General features: G+C 37.1%; 3 protein-coding genes across 3 annotated transcripts; 2 read left to right on the top strand and 1 right to left on the bottom strand.

Moving 5' to 3' along the window:
* Positions 1–865: 865 nt before the first annotated feature.
* LOC113291781 lies at positions 866–3,435 on the bottom strand. The gene is made up of 4 exons (XM_026541276.1): positions 2,904–3,435; positions 1,656–2,816; positions 1,447–1,568; positions 866–1,312 (listed from the first exon to the last, which is right to left on the bottom strand). The coding sequence occupies exons 1-4, from the start codon at positions 3,433–3,435 to the stop codon at positions 866–868; spliced, it is 2,262 nt and encodes a 753-aa protein (XP_026397061.1).
* Positions 3,436–6,522: 3,087 nt separating this feature from the next.
* Positions 6,523–8,541, top strand: LOC113290062 (14 kDa zinc-binding protein-like). Its single transcript, XM_026539564.1, has 6 exons — positions 6,523–6,670; positions 6,773–6,889; positions 6,987–7,073; positions 7,184–7,331; positions 8,070–8,187; positions 8,293–8,541. Exons 1-6 carry the CDS (start codon positions 6,591–6,593, stop codon positions 8,358–8,360), a joined length of 618 nt encoding a protein of 205 aa, XP_026395349.1. The 5' UTR covers positions 6,523–6,590; the 3' UTR covers positions 8,361–8,541.
* Positions 8,542–11,229: 2,688 nt separating this feature from the next.
* LOC113286397 lies at positions 11,230–12,436 on the top strand. The gene is made up of 2 exons (XM_026535030.1): positions 11,230–11,911; positions 12,008–12,436. Exons 1-2 carry the CDS (start codon positions 11,816–11,818, stop codon positions 12,119–12,121), a joined length of 210 nt encoding a protein of 69 aa, XP_026390815.1. The 5' UTR covers positions 11,230–11,815; the 3' UTR covers positions 12,122–12,436.
* Positions 12,437–15,635: the final 3,199 nt, after the last annotated feature.

Here is a 15,635-nt window from a genome sequence, read left to right on the forward strand (position 1 = left end):
TGCTGGGAGAGTCTTTATTGGTTATACTGTGTAGAGATAGTCCAAACCAAACTGCTCTTGCAAAGGAACACTCGAATAACAAATGAAACTCCGTTTCTTGCACTTGATTGTTACATAGATGACAAATCGGGTCAATTTCCGTATTGTGAGCGCCTAATCTAGCCGACGTTGGGAGGGATTTTTGGACTAATTTCCATATGAAAAGTCTAATTCTAGGGATGGCTTGAATATTCCGGATCTTGCTCCATGCGAAATCAGGGTTATCATTATTGTCGAGATCCTGATTGGCTAGAAATGTATAAACATTTTTGGCGGAGAATTTTCCTGATTAATGATGTCTCCATCTAATGATGTCTTGCTCAGTTAAGCCACTTGGTTAGTACAAAACTTTATATATATGGACTAGTTTTCTCTACAGATGGATATTACCCACCATGCATCATTGGTGAAAAACTTGAATAGTGAATAGTGAAATCCCACATGGCTGGGTTAAGAAATATAGACCCCCTCAGTGATCATCTTTGATTTTTATGTTTGAACCAATGTAGTCGATCTCGGATTCCGTTTTGTCTCGGTCCCGAGCGAGACACTGGTACAACGTTATCTCGGGGAGATTCCGTTTCCAAATCTCGGTGTAATTTCGGTTTCAACTTTTATATATATAATTTCTACATATGTTATGAATCTTATGATATAATAAAATACGATCAATCCAACAAAAAACGAACAAAAAAAAACACAAAAATGGAAACACTTGAAACTTAACTAATTAATCCAGAACATATTTAAAATGTTACTTAAAAGAGAAATTAGTACAACTTCAGTTCATGGTCTAAAATATTACTTAAACAACAACATTACAGTGCTAATCAACATAATTTGAATAATCATAGATATTATCATCTTGAGTAACTCCGTCATTCTCAGCAACAACGAGTAGCCCTTTTTCAGTGTCCAACATCAATTCATCGGTATCATATCCATCATACTCCGAGTCGGTTGGAAAAGTAGACTTGCTTCGAGAACTAGAAGCACCTCCACTACCAAATGTCTCACGTTCTTCACCCACTGTCTCTTGCAAATCATTGAAACTTACATTATCACCTAGCATATCCAAGTCATTCAAATTTCGTAAATCCAACCATTCATCATTATCATCACGCTCCTCCAGAAAAATAGGATCATTTGCTTTATCATCGTCGTTATATTGTTGGATTTCTGTGTAACGACGCTGCAATTTCTTATTATATTGGATAAAGACACTATCATTCAACTTCTGTTGTTTTATGCGATTTCGTTTTTTCGAGTGCAACTGAAATACAAAAGATAGTTGTCATGAGAACATAGGGGTCTGCAAGCATGTTATGTTTCCTAGTTCAATCATATCTCCAGTTGTTATGCATATTCAGAATATTACAAATCATTGCAAAAGATTAGAATACTTACATTTTGAAATGTGCTCCAGTTTCGCTCACATGGGGAAGCAGAACAAGTAAGACTCAATACTCTGATTGCAAATTTTTGCAGGTTAGGCACGTCGATTCCTCCAAATGTAATCCACCAATCATCTGTTATAAATACAAAGAAAAATAGTTATAAAAGATATGTAACAGAAATGTAATTTAACTTTAAACTCACAGAACAAATAAGCTTACGAGGTTGATCCTTGGTTCTTCTTCTTTTGCAAGATGGACTTCCCAAAATCCCAACAGCATCAGCATACTTTCTCAATTCACTTGTAGCTTGATCAAGCTCATCTTCATTGGGTATAAGCCTTTCCATTATTGTATGAAGTCCCCTTTTGATTTCTATGTACTTTTCATTACTATCCATTTCATAAGTTTCAATATTGTAGAATATGGATGGATTCAAATAATATGCAGCACAATGTAGAGCATGATTGAAGTTTTTCTTCCATCTTTTCTCAAAACAAGCATTAATTATAGCCCAAGTATCACAATCTTCGCTGAAATTCTTCTCTAATTGATGCCTTGCTATTCTCATTGCATCATAAAAACAAGGCATCATAGGTTTGCGCTCGATATCCACTAGTCTTACAACCTTAACTAAAGGCTTTAACACACTACAAGAGTAATCAACATCTTCCCAAAATGTACTACTTGTAACAATTTTAAGTGCATTAATTCCAACATTTTCTTTTGCAAATCTACTTTTTGCCCACCTATCATTCACAAACATCATTTGTAAAGAATTTTTATACTTTTGAAGACTTTCTAGTGTGTAATACTGAGTTGCAAATCTAGTCTTTGTAGACCTATGTAAGTCTCCACCTGTCATCTTCCTCATCAAGCACAATATTTGAAAATGAGCATAAATGTATGTAACAAGTCTTTTACCTAGAATGACGGCTGTCTTGATTCGTGTAAGCTTGTCACCAAGTTCTTCTAGCATCAACTGGACACAATGAGCACCACAAGGAGTCCAAAATAGATTTGGGTATTCAAGCATTAAATCCTTCCCAGCCTTTTTAAAGTTTGAACCATTATCGGTAATGAACTGAACCACATTTTCTTTCCCAACATCATTAATTACCTCCTTTATAAGCTCACGTATGAAATCAGCATCATTGGTTCTATCTGACGCGTCCACAGACTTCAAGAAAACTGACCCTTTAGGACAATTCACCAAGAAGTTGATAAGATGTCGCTTTTTCCCATCTGTCCAACCATCGGACATAATAGAACATCCATACCTCTTCCAATGTACCCTAAATGTATCAACAAACTTCTTCATTTCTTCTAACTGCTCCTTGAAAAGATTTGTACGAATCTGATGGTAAGATGGCGCGGGCATAGCTAACATCAAAAGAAGAAACAAAAAAGGCATAAGTAAGAAAACAATTAAACCAAAAGTAATAAAAGATTACTGAGAGCACTATATACCTTTCCCATATTCACCGATTGCATATATCATTTCTTGGAAACTTGGACAACGAACAGTATTAAAAGATATGGAATTCTCAGTCATCCAAGCTGAAATGCTTTTCCATGCATCTTTCAGTAACTTCTCTTTCGCTGAACTGTTTCTTTCAAGAGTGGCTTGTTGAGTTTTACGGTGGTCTGTCTGCATGAGTAAATCTATGGGACCCCTACAATTACTCTGTCTCTTGAATTTTCTCTTCCTCTGACTCTGAACAACTTCTTGACTACCACTAGCACTTCCCACATTGGAAACCTTTTCAACTTCTTGCACATCAAGGTCCTCATCATCAGTATCAGCATCAGACTTCTCATCAGATTTTGTACGTTGATACATAGCATCAACATCATCCCTGTGAGATTTCTTTAACTTCTTTATATTGTCAGCTAGTCTAATTTCATTTATAACTTCAGCCGATGCTTTCAAACATGAAGAAACATTCCCCCTGATTTGTGTGATATGCTCCTTAGGCCTAGTAATTCCACCACCACGCATTTCTTTGTTACAAAGTACACCACTTAGTTTCTTCGGAAATGCAGGGTCTTTCAATTTAGCCCATTTCCATGCTGGATCTTTATTTTGAGTCTGAGTAGAGGACTGAGGCAGCATTGATCCACATGCAGTGTTTGAGGTGTTCGAATTGGATGCATTGGAAGAATCCATAACCACAACCTGAAATGAAAAAACTTAAATCAAATGCAGAAAATAGTAAGACATGCTACTGGTTCAAATTTTGAGTATGTCTAGAAATTCTAGATACTAGTAACATTATTGGTTGCTTTTCCGTTTAAGAAACAGGAAAGGATTGCTTTGCTGTGATTGGAGAAAGCTAGGCCTAGTTTGAATAAAAATGATGTACTGCATTGAGTAAATGGTTAGCTGGAGCGGGAACTCCTTACTGATTGATGCCAATAAGTGACACTAATAGGAGAAAAAGAAAACAACTACAGCTTACAAAGTTGCCTAGTTTCCCATCCATGGATTTGACTATCAATGATCGAAATCGAAGCAATATGGATTACTGTATCATGATTCTATCTGTCTTCTAATCAGTTAGAATAGAGGGGGAAATTCATATGCAGCAAATACTGAAGTATTATATGAAACCAGAACTAAAACATGCCGATGGTTGATATGAAGTGTTGTACACACTACCAGCAAACACAGCGCAAACAAGTTCATCATAGAACTTTTTCCTCAATTGAGAAATAACCTTTTTCCTCTTGTCACACATAAACAGCTCGCAATGCGGAAGACACTAAGTACACAATTAGCTAAAGCAAGAAATAGGAAAAATGAAATACGACGATGAGCTTCAGACATGAGAACACGAATCACATGGTCAAACAGAAGCATCCATATCAAATTGCCCCCAAGTAGTGGTTGTTTGCTCAGTCATCCTGTTAAGATAGTCATAGACTCATAGCATACAGTACAATGATTTTTCTAAACACAATCAGAAACAAAAATTGGTATCATACTATCATATATTAAGCATCTTGGACTAAATTGGTATCATACTATCATACAATTTCAAAAATTGGTATTCAACAATTCCCAATTTCAGATAAATCCTAATTACATAAACCCTAAATTTAAGAACATCAATCATCTCAACTTCGATTATAATCAATAAAAACATCATGCATCAGTCTATTTTAACAAAAATAAAGGAAGGGTTTGGATTACTTACTTGTTTTCTGATTGAAAACCTAATCTTCTCTGATTGAAAACCTAATCTTCCTGAAACTCTTTCTCAAACCCGACCAAGTCACCAAACTCTCTAGTCTGACTCTTCTATATCCATCTATATCTACTTCTCTCGCTGTAAATCTTGCTCTATCGATCCAACTACCTCTCTTTTTTCTTCTCTTGATCTGTTTCTGGGTTTTTTTCTTTCTCTGCCAAATTGAGAAAGTGATGTTAAGTTGTTAACTCGAAATTTCTCTGTGTGATTTCTCGCCCGGAATTCCGGTTTATGTGTAAAATCTCGGCCGGATTTTCGGTTACATCTCGGGCATTTTCCGTTTCGGCGGAAAGTTGCATTCCGGGTTGCGTTGGTCCGGAAACGGAATTTCCGGCGGAATTCCGGCCGAGATGGCCGAAATTGACTACACTGGTTTGAACATATGTAACATGTTTACTCCAGTGTAGTCAATTTCGGCCTACTACACAAATTGATTCAAAAGATTTATAATCTTAATATTATTTAATTTAATAATTATTGAGCCAGGAAAGTGTGTTTGGTTTTTGCTGACTCGGCGTTTGAATCTGACTCGGGTCGAGTCAAATGTCAGACATGTTTTTTTTTATCTTGAGTCAGATCTGACTCGCATTCTGACTCAGGTCTAACCCCTGACTCAGACCCATTTGAGCCAGGGAATAAAATGCTCCCGACCAATATAGTTAATATCAGATATCAGTGTATCTCGTCGGGGACCGATATACTGACATAACTTTCTGTCGGGGATACTATCGTTGAAATATCGGTGCATTATCGATTTCAAATTTTATACCTACAATTATTATAACAAAATTTGTTCACACATTTTATGTAAAGATATAATAATTACCATCAATTTTAGGAGAAGATTAATCAAAACAAAAAATTCCTTCTTTCCAGATAGATGAGATCGACAAAAATAACTCCATTGAGAAAAACGATCAATAATTTATTATGGTTAATCCCTATTCCTAAATTGAGAAGAAGAACTTACATCATGTTTGTTTACTCCTGACTCATCTGAGTCGTCTGGATCTCAATGAAATCACCCGACTCATCTGGATCTGACTCAATATGTTTGTTTTGAGTCAGATCTGACTCAAATGACTCAAAAATATGTAAGTAAGTGGTTTGGTCCCATGAAATGGGGGTATTTTTTTACCTGACTCAAACGGGTCCGAGTCAGGAACTAGGTCTGAGTCAGAGGTTGAGTCAGATTTAACTCAAAATACAAAACAAACGACCTGACTGCTGACTCGGCGCGAGTCAGAGGTTGACTCAGACCCAGATGTCGAGTAAGCCGTAAACAAACAAGGTCTTAGTTTGTTGATTCTAAAATTCACATTCCTTAGATGATTTTTTCCCGCCAAAGAACTAAAATTGGATTGAGGATTTATCGATTCCCTTCTCCAGAAAGACCTAACTACCCCCATTCTTCACCTAAATTGGTAAAATATCCTCGTACAGGAAATTTCGGTTAACTCGTATCGGCGTATATCGGTCGATATTATCGGGCATATTTCGTATCGCTCGATATTGTAGTTTTCGTATCGCTCAAGCACCGATATCGATAGTATCGGCCGATACGTTGAATATTGACTACACTGCTCCTGGCTCATGGGACCAAACCATTGACTCACGTACTTTTGAGTCAGATGAGTCAGATCCAACTAAAAAAAACATATTATATTGAGTCAGATTCAGATGAGTCGAGCGATATCAATCAGATTGAGGGACTTAGGTGAGTCAGGAAAAAACAAACAAGGACTTAATCAAAGTGGTGGAGTCAGACACGAGTCAGAAACAACTTCGAAGGGCTTTTAGGTAACCTCTTTGGTCTCCAATTGGACCAATTTCTATCTCGTCGTCTTCCTTAATAAGCGAGTGAGGACTGGATTGAACGAAATTGATAGATAGTGCTTAGTGCATGTTCATCTCCGCTTATTCACTTAAAATCAAAAGGACGATTTCCATGGCGGCGAAAATCAACTCCTTTTCACACTTTCTGTAAACTTCTTGCTCTTCTTTTTGTCCTTTCATTTATTTGTTAATTGATAATTTTTTTGTATTCATTTGTTTGGGAATGATTCTTCTTCTTCTTTTTAACAGGAATTCTGGATCATTACGACAACTTATCGTGTCTTCTTCTTCCAAGAATTCGATTGTATTCGGAGGATTCCCGGCAACAACTCAAACAATTTTTCCTCCTTTACGAACTCGAAACAGGTAATCTCTCGATTTTTGTTATCTCAATCGAAACACCAATTCAACATGTAGACTACCAGGCCAGATTATTGAGATTTTTTTGTTTGTGAATTTTCAGATCGCTATGTCGTGTAAGTGGCACAAATGATGAAGAAGCTTCTGCTAAAGCAGCTGCAGCAACTGCTGACATTGGAGGTCCAACCATGTATGTTTCCTATGAATTTCTGGTATTTCGGATGTTTTGTGTAATTAGCTCAACAATTTTGAACTATTAAGCATTGATGTTGTGTCAATTCTCACGATTTCTTTTTCCAGATTTGACAAGATTATATCCAAGGAGATACCTTCAACCATAGTGTATGAGGATGATAAGGTGTTGGCATTTCGTGATATCAATCCACAAGCACCTGTGCATGTTGTAGTAATTCCCAAGTTCAGGGATGGACTAACAGAGCTTGGAAAGGTATTTTCTTTTCCCTTTCCTCCCTGTAGTCAGTACACAAGTTATCGTGGATGGACTATAGAGTTTGTACTTTATAGTTTCAGAATAAACTAAGAGACAAGTAGATTTCAAGATCTCAGAGTGGTAAGGTTATTCCTCATGTATAGTAAGGAGATTCCTTATCCAAACTTTGTTGTGAGTGCAGTCGAAAATTTCACAAACAAGATTAAATGATTAATTGTTTCCTCTTAAGTAAGATGGAACTCTTTTAAGTCTTTTATGCCTAATCTTAAGTCTTTTATGGAATTCTTTCAAGTCTTTTATGGAACTCATTTAGTGCCTACTCTTACTTAGATTAATTTGGGAAGAAATTTACCTCCCGTGGTATAATGAGCATCAGAACGTTCATGTTCTAGCTTTTGGATCATGTCTGTGTTGATTAAATTTCCTCTAAGTCCTGACCGTCGGATTGTATATTGCAGTTCCTTTTGCGCCATTTAAGTTTCGTGCACCTGAAAATACTCCCACAAACTATGTCTTGGGTTTCACTTTATACTGTTATAATGAGGGTCAGAACTGCTGCTTACCTTCGGTTGTTATACAGTATATGCTTCCCATTGAGCCTGTCAACAAAACATTCCTCCGTTTTTACTCGACTTTTGATGAACGGAAACTTGCTTACTATATACCATTCATTTTTGTGATAATTTGGGTCCCTTATATCTTGCGTAATACTCACCAGTCATCACTCATCCATAGGCTGAACCAAGGCACAGTGAGATACTGGGTCATCTTCTATATACTGCAAAGATGGTAGCAGAGAAGGAAGGCATCTTGGACGGATTTCGTGTTGTTGTCAATAATGGTCCTGGTGGCTGTAAGTATTTATCCACGCCTTTTAAATTTGTTAAGTTTTGGCAGGTTTCATTTTGTTGCTCAATGTTTGCCCTACGCTGAGGCATGGATATATCTACTTCCACAGGTCAATCTGTTTATCATCTACACTTGCATGTACTTGGAGGAAGACAAATGAAATGGCCACCTGGTTAAGCATCCTTGCGGACTTCTATATTAGGCTCGTTTATCTTACTTCTTCTTAGATTAAAATGTGCTAATCTGTATTCTTTTATTTTCTTCTTTTTTGTCACTGTCAGTTCTGATCAAATGTTTTTAGTGATTTTCATTTGCAAATATTAAAATGCTTTTCAAGGAGAGATACATTTTTCTTCAACTAGTTATAGAGAAACATTTTGGTTTCTTTCGTAAGGGAAAAGATAGGGTATATGCCTTCTCACTTTTACACAGAATCGAGTCAAGTTTGATTTCTGCTCCGCTACATTTTCTTCAACTAGTTATAGAGAAACGTTTTGGGTTCTTTCGTAAGGGAAAAGTTAGGGTAAATACCTTCTCACTTTCACACAGAATCTCAAGTTCGATTTCTGCTCTGCTACATTAGTGGTGCATTAACGAGACAATGAAGCATTTCCACATATGAGCTGACAGGAGCAAATGGCTCGTCGACTACCTAGGGTTGCACCAATACTGCCACGGGTGTCCGACACAGCGGTGTGTCCGCGTGTCCAATACGGCAGTTCTGAAAAACTATAATACGGGGACACAGTGGTATATATTGAAGTACCGTCAATTTTTAAGATATATTTAGAAATGTAAACGAGAAAACCACACAACTGTATTTGTTTTGCACTTGTTTACAATTGCACAAGTGTATTTCTGCTAGCACATGCATGTTTTCGACTATTATCTTCCTTAGAGGTAGGTGAGTGAGCGGGCAAACGGGCGGGTCGGGGCTGGCTTGTTACGGGCTACACGAGTTCGGGTTAACACGGGTCAAAACCTGCGGGTCGATATTCTTCACGGGTGGTCATTTCTTTAACCCGCTCCCGTAACGGGTAAAGCTTGCGGGTTCACGGGTTACCCGGCTTGTTTAGTTTAAAACAAAATTAAAGCTTAATTTTAATTAAAACAAAATTAAAGCTTAATTTAACGAATAGAGTTCTCAAAAACATCACCACCCATAGCTTAATCACCCAAAAAAAAAACATCACCACAATTAGAAATTTTAGATTACAGATTCAATTTTATGTTGAAAGAAAAGGAAACTGAACTTACAAAAATCTGAAAAATCCCAGTCATACATCCAATTTGTTTCTGCAGATCTGAGCTATCTTCTGTTAGGGCTTGAAGAAGCTTAGCAGACATTACCACTTCTTTCTTTCTCTAATATCTTCAAAAAAGAAAAATTGTATTTTTCCAACAGATTCTTCAGTTTTAAGCAAAACCCAAATCAGAAAAATCAAGTCTTTGTCGACGACATGAAAGAAGAATCGTATGCTAGTCTCACTATCCACACTATAGCTCCATTACAGTGTTTTTGAGAATTATTTTTCTGTTTTCAGTTCTTCTTGACAAACCCCTTTATCCACATACTGGCAATGATCATGACCACTAAGGCTCTAACCCAACATTCCATATCCAAACAACATCATGATGAAAATCTCTGAAGCAGAAATAAATTATTAGTTATAGAACAGACCCCAAGAAAGAAAGAAAGAATTTTTGGTTTGGGGGTTTCTTACTTCAATAACCCCAGAATTTAACTACTAGAACCACATGTATACGAGCATTCCTTAGAATCAAAACCCATTATCTCAGACTAATACAGGACACCATCACTCATTTTCAAAACCCCACAAAATTAACAAAAAATTCCTCTACAAATACAAACATTCTTTAATAGAAACTAAACCAAATTCCATTTTATAAACATCAATTTCAACACCACAAAATTAACTAAAAAATCCTCTTCAAACACCAAACCAAATTCCATCTTCTAAACAGGAAAATTCAGTCAGCTCATCAAATCAGTAAACAAAAAATCCAGAAAATCAAAACCCTAATCAGTAAAAATCCCAAATCAACACTAATCTAAAAATTTTAAAAAATCAGAAAAAAAATATCAAAGATGGTGTAAATAGAAAGAGAGACAAAGAGAAGGAGAAGAAAAATCCTCACCAGGATCGCACTGCGTGAAAAATGCTTCCACATCTACACCACGCAAAACAGAAACAAACATTAAAAACCAAAACCCATAAACCCTAAAATTCAAAACAAAATAAAAAAATAAAATCAAAATCAAACAAGAAATTGAAGAGTCAAACACTAAACAGAAGTGATAGCTTTAATCATCCCGGCTCTTCTACCTTTAAAATCCCTAAAAACTTCTTCTACTGTTCTTGGGTTATACTGTCCACCATTTCCATCCATCTCTTCAAAATTCCGGAAAGTCGATTACCATTACAAACACCCAGATCCCCTTTCAATTCACGACTTCTTCATCTTCTTTGTACTTAATTAATTAAATTCAATAACACCATTACAAACACCCACAAACCTTTCCCCTCAACTCTCTGTCCCAATCTCACCATTATAATCTCTAATTACCAGCCGAAGAACGCAGAGAATAAGAGAAGGAACAGAAGAAAAAAATGAGAAGGAAAGAGAACGATGTCTCTTTAGTTAGTTTTAGGTTTAACCTTTTATACCTTAAACCTAGGTATAGGATTAACCCTAGATAATATGACGGTCAGGATTAAATAAAAATTAGTAATTAGGTATTGTAGACGGGTTAACGGGCTGAACCCGGGGATTTACGGGCCGGGACGGGTTAACCCGTTTACTCACAAGCCGGCATTTCTCCAACCCTAACCCGGCTTGTTTAGACACCAGCCGAGCCGGGTGCGGGTTTTTCACGGGTCGGGCCGGGCAAACCCGCGGATTTTGGCTTGTTTGCCAGCTCCTTTAGTTCTCAGCTGTTTGATAGTTTATACTTTATAGTACGAAGTATTTTAGGTGTGTCCGAGTATATGTGGCTGTGTCCATACAGGGACACACCATACGGGGAGCCTCAAGAGTATTGGTGCAGCATAATGCTATCTAAGTTAGACTCATGACTAAACATAGTCCTGTACTTGGTTCCAGTTCCTAGATAAGTAAATCGTGATGGCATTAACAAAAAAAAAGGCAATCCTGTAAACCTTTGTTACCTAAATCACTGATTTTGGGCATTCCTCTACTTTTCTGTGACCTACATTTAGGAGCAGCAGGGTGCTCTGCTCTGGATGCCCCCTCCCACCCAGTCAGTACTTCATATAAGCTTTGTGATGCTCCTCAAAGGGTTTGGGGAATGTAGAATGAAGCTCCCTTGAGCAATTCCTGAACAAATTTCTCTGCATTTTTATGGCTATACTAGAGCTTGGTGGTTGCTCCAATCGTTTTTTGTGGTGCTAGTATAAGTTGATGGTCCTTCCTTGTCACATAGATATACCAAAGTTTAAGAATCTTATCTTCTTTACCATAGAGAGAAATAAATACAGCAAGTACCACAGAGATTAACAAAAGTTGCTGAAACAAAGTGAACCAGTAATTCGGGAGTTGTAAAGCAGAACATAGAAAGCTCGAGGGAGGAGGAATTCCGGGATTGAGGAATGGATAAAATTCAAATGATAGCAATTCCAGTAGTAGGGATAATTGCAGTTGCTGCCCTGACTTTCTATGCAGTAAGCTTTAATGAGATTCGCGAGGTACATCTACTCAAAATGCGAATGAATGGTCTGTAAAGTTTACATATTTTATTGGTAATAGCAAAGTATATTAATTGGGATGTTGTATGTGTGCAGAAATCTTTCAAGGATTATGAAGATTCAGAAAATGATGGAGCATTCAAGTCTTCATTGAGTTCCAGAGAAAGAAGAGCCAGAAAAAAAGCTGACAAACAAAATAGAAGAAATTAGTCATGACAACATACAAAATACTAGCTCATTCTGCAATCTTGCAGTTCCTTAATTCTTTTCTTTCGTTGGTGCTTGCAATTGTGTGGCTGTCGAGTTCTTAAACTCTCCATGTATTTTACACTTTCAGTTCCTGGAGTTTTTCTTTGTTTTTGTTGTTGCCGTAGGAGACCCATATGGCGTAGAAGAACCATATGGATCAGTTATTGAAGGTTTTCAATCTTTGGCTGCAGTATCAGCAATATGACATCCAGTGACAGATTTATGCAAGCGTGAATAATGTCATGTTACTGGAATTAATGTTCGGTTTCAATTTTACTGGAAGTGCTGTTCTGAGTATACGTACATCAACAGACAATGTGGCATTTATAATTAATCTGTTATACTAGTTCCAGTTCCGTGGAAAGCTCTAGATGAAGAAATTAAGGATCCCTTTATGCGTTCCAGAATATGGAGCACCAATCGCTTCAAACCCTCTTTCTATGTGTAATCAAAGCGCTCGCTCCTACGCAAACATTATAGAATCGAGACCAACATCATCCGCGAACATTAAAGAATGCAGTTGAAGCGTTTACAGACAAACTGCATCCGGCTATAAACCAATAAATGTTGATTTGATGTAAAGGAGATCGAATATTTACGAACCACTCCCACTAGTATAGAAACAGTATTATTTAGGATAAACTAACTATACTACGTCTTTACCAAAATCAAAAACCAAGATATAAATGAAGTTATAAGGAAACATGAGAACAGAGTCGTATCGACTTGGATCGGTGTCCCCATTTTCTTCCTTAACTTTTCTATCTAATATAAAAATTCCAGAAAGCACTCCGCTTGCTTTTCCTCCACCTCTAGACTTTACATTCATGCATTGATCTATCAATCAAGGTAAAGCCTGTCACTTCTCTTTTCCAAGGCCAATGTAGTCAACAGAGCAGACACGCCAGTTTCTGCCCGCATTGTTACATCAGAAGTAGTACTATGGAACTGTTGATTAAAATATATACAGCTCCCAAAGCCAATGTGGTCGAACTTAAAAATCAATTTATAAATGAATATTTATAAAAGACAGTAGTTCTCAACCACATTTCACTGAATCAACAACTCTTTTGATATGTTTATAGCTGAGGGGAAAACACGGAAGGCGATGATGGACGCATGGATGGAACTAGCAAAAACACCATAAATTTTGGGCTCCAGGTATTTGTCTTTCCAACACCTAAAATTCCAATTATGTATTATCTTAATGATACCTTTTTCTTTCAAAGCATGAATAACAATGTCGAAAAAGATAGTAAGATGATCAGAAATGCCCTATTACATTGCTTTAAATTCCATCTACACAACAACCATTACATGCACCATATGGGAAATCTGAAAATTATTGCTTGGAACTGTCAAGGAATTGGGAATCCTTTAACCTAAAATTATCTTGCTGAACTGATTAAAATAAATGACCCTGATATCTTGTTCATTTCTGAAACAAAAAATGAGAGAAGTTTTGTTAGCCCAATCATTAGAAATCTGGGATATAGAAATTTCTTTCTAGTGGATCCTATAGGTGCAGCAGGGGGTTGGTTGTTGCATGGAAGTTGGGAATCAAACTCAGGGTGGGATGTTATTTCAAAAATGTTATTAACTGCCATGTTACAGACACAACAACAAATAAGGAAAGTCTAATTTCATGTGTGTATGGTCCATCTGAGTGGAGTCAAAAATATGTTTTCTGGAGTTACATGGCACAGAATGGAAGCTGTCTCAATAGTGAATGGTTGGTAATTGGAGACTTGAATCTGACTCTAAGTGCAAATGAGAAGAAACGGCCTGGAACTTTTAACGGAGCGGAAGCTGACAGAATCAAGTTATTGCTGGATGATTCAAACCTCCAGGACTTGGGATTTGTGGGATATCCTTTCACATGGACCAACAAAAGAAAAGATAAAGATCTCACCGAAGTCAGGTTGGATAGAGCACTAGCTAATCCGCAATAGCAAAGCGCGAATAGGCTAGCAATCCTAACTCATTTAACGGCAATTGGCTCAGATCATTCACCCATCATGCTCAACACCCAAAAACAAACAAATACTGGAAACAAACCTTTTAAAGTTTTGGGAACTTGGTTAAAGGAACCAGAATGCAAGGAGATCATCAACAACAACTGGAACTGTCAGGTGAATGGAAGCAATCAATACAAACCGGTCAAGCGTCTCAGGTACACCAAGAAAAAGATTAACATATGGAATAGAACTTCTTTTGGAGACATCAAAACCAACCTGTCAAAAACCGAAAAACTTCTCATGAATGCTACCAATAACACACAACTCATAAACAGAAATGAAACAATAAGAAAGCTAGAAGGAGAGGTAGAACATTTAAAGTGGAAAAATTTCTGGAAAGATAAGAGTGGAGAAAAGGATATAAACTAGGAGATAAAAATACGACCTACTTTCATAGAAAATCTGTAAATAGGTATAGAAGAAATAGAATTGAGACTATAAAGGATAGTAATGGGAACTGGGTAGAGGGGAGTGAAGGAGTGTCGGCTGTGATTACTAGCCATTTCAAAACTGTTGCGTCTACTTCTAATCCTGTCACTGACCCTAGTTACTTGGACTGCATAAAACAACTACTGAGGAGGATAATGTTCGGCTTACTAGGATCCCAGACACGGAAGAGGTCAAAAATATTGTTTTTTCTATGGAGCCGGACAAGTTCCCAGGATCTGATGGATTTACTCCTAGGTTTTTTCAAATGAACTGGGAGGTGGTGGGAACTGATGTGTATAACATGATGAAAAGCTTTTTCACCACGAGGTACATTCTCAAAGAGATAAATGCTACTTTCATATCTCTGATCCCTAAGATTGATTTGCCACAAGCGGCTAGTGATTATATACCAATCATCTTAAGTAATACCATTTACAAAGTCATGTCTAAGATTCTAGCAAATAGGATGAAATGTTTTTTGCCTCACATAATATCTCCATACCAAGCAGCTTTTATCCAAGGTAGACAGATATCAGACAATATTTTCATAGCTCATGAGCTTATTCATACAATGATAGCTCAACGTGGAAATGATTTCTTAATGGGGATCAAAATCGACATGTCAAAAGCTTTTGAGAAGGTCGAATGGGGTTTCTTAAACAAAATTATGGAAAAACTCGGTTTTAGCAATACTTGGTGTAATCTTGTGCATCAATGTATTAGTACTGTCTCTGCAGCTGTTTTGTTAAATGGTGGGCCCTGTGAGCAATTTGTCTCCACTAGAGGGCTAAGACAGGGGGATCCTCTATCCCCCTATATCTTTATTTTGTGCATGGAAGTGCGCTCTCGAGAGTCATTTCTAATGCTGAAGATAACAAAATTTTACATGGAATAAAGGTGGGGTGCAATGCCCCACCAATATCCCATATGTTATTTGCTGATGACCTGTTAGTGTTTAGCAATGCTAAGTCTGTTGAGGCTGGAAATATTTTGAATGTTTTAAATGAATTTAGCAAAGCCTCCGGACA

This window comes from Papaver somniferum, chromosome 6 (genome assembly GCF_003573695.1).
Source record: "Papaver somniferum cultivar HN1 chromosome 6, ASM357369v1, whole genome shotgun sequence".
NCBI lineage: Eukaryota > Viridiplantae > Streptophyta > Magnoliopsida > Ranunculales > Papaveraceae > Papaver > Papaver somniferum.

Bases quoted from the DNA above. Each gene is read 5' to 3' on its own strand.
- LOC113291781 (XM_026541276.1), bottom strand. From the start codon at position 3,435: ATGCGTGGTGGTGGAATTACTAGGCCTAAGGAGCATATCACACAAATC. The intron at 2,817-2,903 runs GTATATAGTGCT...TTTTGATGTTAG, and splicing joins AATCGGTGAATATGGGAAAG to CTATGCCCGCGCCATCTTAC. The intron at 1,569-1,655 runs GTAAGCTTATTT...TATTTATAACAG, and splicing joins AAGAACCAAGGATCAACCTC to ATGATTGGTGGATTACATTT.
- LOC113286397 (XM_026535030.1), top strand. From the start codon at position 11,816: ATGGATAAAATTCAAATGATAGCAATTCCAGTAGTAGGGATAATTGCA. The intron at 11,912-12,007 runs GTACATCTACTC...GTATGTGTGCAG, and splicing joins GCTTTAATGAGATTCGCGAG to AAATCTTTCAAGGATTATGA.
- LOC113290062 (XM_026539564.1), top strand. From the start codon at position 6,591: ATGTTCATCTCCGCTTATTCACTTAAAATCAAAAGGACGATTTCCATG. The intron at 7,074-7,183 runs GTATGTTTCCTA...TTCTTTTTCCAG, and splicing joins GACATTGGAGGTCCAACCAT to ATTTGACAAGATTATATCCA. The intron at 8,188-8,292 runs GTAAGTATTTAT...CTACTTCCACAG, and splicing joins CAATAATGGTCCTGGTGGCT to GTCAATCTGTTTATCATCTA.